This window comes from Mesoplodon mirus, assembly GCF_964341445.2.
Source record: "Mesoplodon mirus genome assembly, contig: HAP1_SCAFFOLD_1303, whole genome shotgun sequence".
Classification (NCBI taxonomy): domain Eukaryota; kingdom Metazoa; phylum Chordata; class Mammalia; order Artiodactyla; family Ziphiidae; genus Mesoplodon; species Mesoplodon mirus.
The window spans coordinates 8,434-11,510 of record NW_028294792.1 but is presented as its reverse complement, the minus strand read 5'-3'; the positions used below and the strand labels follow the sequence as shown (position 1 = coordinate 11,510).

The following is a 3,077-nucleotide window of genomic DNA, read 5'->3' as shown; positions in this document are numbered from 1 at the left end:
TCTTCAATTCCTTTCATCAGTGTCTTATAGTTTTCCAAGTACAGGTCTTTTACTAACTTAAGTACATTTATTCTTAGGTATTTTATTGATTATTTTTCTCTCACACTGGCAGTTTCTCAGTACTCAGAGTAACCAGTTTTGTTAAAATAACAGCTCACATTTATTCATCAATTCCAGTATGTGTGGTATTTTGGGGACCTAATTAATGTTAAAAGAATTTAAAATTTACTAAATGTTAAATAATTTTAGTGTTTATGTGTAAGTATTCCCATTTCTGTTTGTGTTCTGTCTTTGCAGAAAGTGGTTTTGTCATTCTCTTCATTCTGATCACTGGAGGTTTTGATAAGAATTGGAGGTAATAGCTGGTGAATTATGTCCCATGATTTTGAGGAGCACTCTGCAGACCATGTCAGAGAGTTCCTGCTCAGGCCATGGAGGCTCAGCCATGGAAAGGTAAGATTCTGTGTGGGAGTAAAATGGCTGCCAAGTGGCCAAAGTCATTCTGATGGAGGCAACGACTTCAGTTAGGGAGGTCAGACTCGTTCAGGAAGCTCAAACTGAGTTTTATTCAATGTAGGTGGCTTAGGTGACAACTTCTCAGAGTTCTCATGCATAAATAGTAGGCATAAATCAGCTGAGGTGAACTTTGCCTACGTGGGGCATAGTTCAAAGATTTTCTGGTAGAGGTCACGGAAAGTTTAAAGGTCACCAGATTTCCACTGTGATTGGTTGACTGGAGGCCAAGCAGGGGGCCATCCAATCACACGTGACATGGGGTGCCTTAGTGACAGGCCTCCCTGCTTTGCATTTTATCCAATCAGATATGAACATTGCCCGTGACATCAGAGAAGGCAGGGAGTATAAACGGGGCCAGCGGCACTCAACTGCCGCACTGTCCTTCCCTCTGAGCTGTGGGGGAGACGGTTCTGACATGTCTGAGCCTTCGCCTGAGACGTCTGAAGAAAGCCTGGCCACCAAGGAAGCAGAGCCCTCCAAAGCCGAGCCAAAGAACCCGAAGCAGAAGACACCGAAGCGCCGCGGCTACCGCAGCCGCCGCCGCTCTGATGGCTTCGACAGCTTTGCCGCCTATTTCCCCAGGGTGCTGAAGCAGGCCCACGAGGGCCTGAGCCTCTCAGAGGAGGCCGTGGACGTCATGGATTCGTTCGTTAAGGATATGTTTGAGCGAATCGCCAACGAGGCGGCGCACCTGGTCTGCTCCAGCAAGCGCTCCACCCTCAGCTCTGGAGAGATCCAGACCTCCGTGCGCCTGCTGCTGCCTGGGGAGCTGGGCAAGCATGCCATGTCCAAAGCCAGCAAGGCCGTCATCAGATACACCACTGGCAAATGAGCTGCCTCCGGACCATCTGAGCATCTCAAACCAAAGGCTCTTTTCAGAGCCACTCATTTGGCGGGAAAAGACCTGTAGCTCTGAAGAGTCCGATCCACTCTGGGTTTTCGCCCTGTGCCATGAGGGAAATACCATAAACCTCATCCACTCTGCTTGAGTATATGTCTTTAGTGCCATTCGTTCCACAGAGAATCACGAACTAGTCTTAGCCAAAATGCACCTTGTCACTTTCCTAACTGGTCATTTCTACTTGTGGTTTCTCTGTTCACCCATTTTAGGGATTTTTATGGTCAAAATTCTTTCCATACAAGATTCACTGACCATTTTTATTGTCATTCTCCCAGCTGTATATAGCAGTATCATCCAGAGATTTTTATGTGGGATATAGTAACTGAAAGAGTGAAGTAGTGGACATGAAAATCTCACTTACACGTTCATACGCCTTTAACATATCTCAAATCTGAATTCAGTTAAGTACATAAAATAGGACCCAAACGCAGTGTAAAACTAAATAATCTAATTTTCTAGAATCAAGCACCATACCTCGTGAAATTAGTATTCTACATAATTCAGATTTCTCTGATTTTATTTTTTTATGCCTAAAACTTTTCGGTTTTTATCCAGAAATCTTGACTGAACTGTAATTCTGCATGGATGATGAGATCATCCAATGACAGCAGCTGTAGCCACAGTCTGAGGAGCAGCAGCTTATGAGGGACTGGGAGCCCCTGAGCCAGAGCAATTGGCCCAGAGTGTGGTGGGGCGTCCAGAGCTGAACAAATAACAGCCTTCCTGTGATACTCAGCCGGGAGAGTGAGCGGGAAGGAGGTGTGATAGTTTCCCTGTGGTTTTCCCTTCGAGTACTTGCTTTTAATCATGGTGATTTAAGTACACACAACCAGATCTGGTAGTGGGACATGTCTCTATCTCCTTGCATGAAAATAAGAGGGGGAAGTTCAGCAGTTAAGAGAACTAAGATGACTCCTTCCTCTACCTCAAGTAATTTGAATGTTAATGCTTCTAATAATATTTATTGAATTTAATATCCATTGTGCTTTCTTCTTGGTGCATTGCCTTTTCTTCTAATCTTTTTCTAAAAATATGTTGCTGAATTTCAAGGATTTGTTGATTTTCCTAGTCCATTTTTCAAAAAATTGATTTCTAATTTCCTACATCATTGGAGAGAGAGAATGCACTCTATGATTTCAATCCTTTGTAATTTACTATGGTTTTCATTAGAAATTAATATTTCAGTATATTAAAATCTATTCATTCTGCACTTTTAAAATAAGCAACAACGATATGCTGTACAGCACAGGGAAATATAGAAATTATTTAATAATAACTTTAAACAGTATAATATATAAATATTTTGAATCACTTGTTATAAACCTGAACTAATATAATATTGTAACTCACCTATACTTTAAGAAAAAATATAAAAATTAAAAAGAAATTTTAAGTACCCCTGGATTAGGATGTACAAACCTGTGAAGGATGTCACTCTCAGCCAAAGAGAGAAAAGCTAGATAAACTGCAAAATTCCAACCTTTTCTTGAACCCAGTTTTAGTGCTTTCTCTATGTCAGGCTTTATAGATTTCTATGAGATCTAACTTATTTTCCCATGAATTTCACTTCCCAATTTATTCTCGTCCTCGTGTGAGCGTGTTATGGAACTTTCAGAATTATTTTATGTGTGATATGCAATAGAAATTGTGGAGGAGCAGT

General features: G+C 41.5%; 1 protein-coding gene across 1 annotated transcript; it reads left to right on the top strand.

Moving 5' to 3' along the window:
• The first annotated feature begins 902 nt into the window (after positions 1 to 902).
• LOC309797958 (late histone H2B.L4-like) lies at positions 903 to 1,472 on the top strand. Its single transcript, XM_082646325.1, has one exon. The coding sequence runs from the start codon at positions 932 to 934 to the stop codon at positions 1,346 to 1,348; it is 417 nt and encodes a 138-aa protein (XP_082502451.1). The 5' UTR covers positions 903 to 931; the 3' UTR covers positions 1,349 to 1,472.
• Positions 1,473 to 3,077: the final 1,605 nt, after the last annotated feature.

What these genes read in the sequence shown, in the direction of transcription:
- LOC309797958 (XM_082646325.1), top strand. Translation starts at nt 932, where the DNA reads ATGTCTGAGCCTTCGCCTGAGACGTCTGAAGAAAGCCTGGCCACCAAG.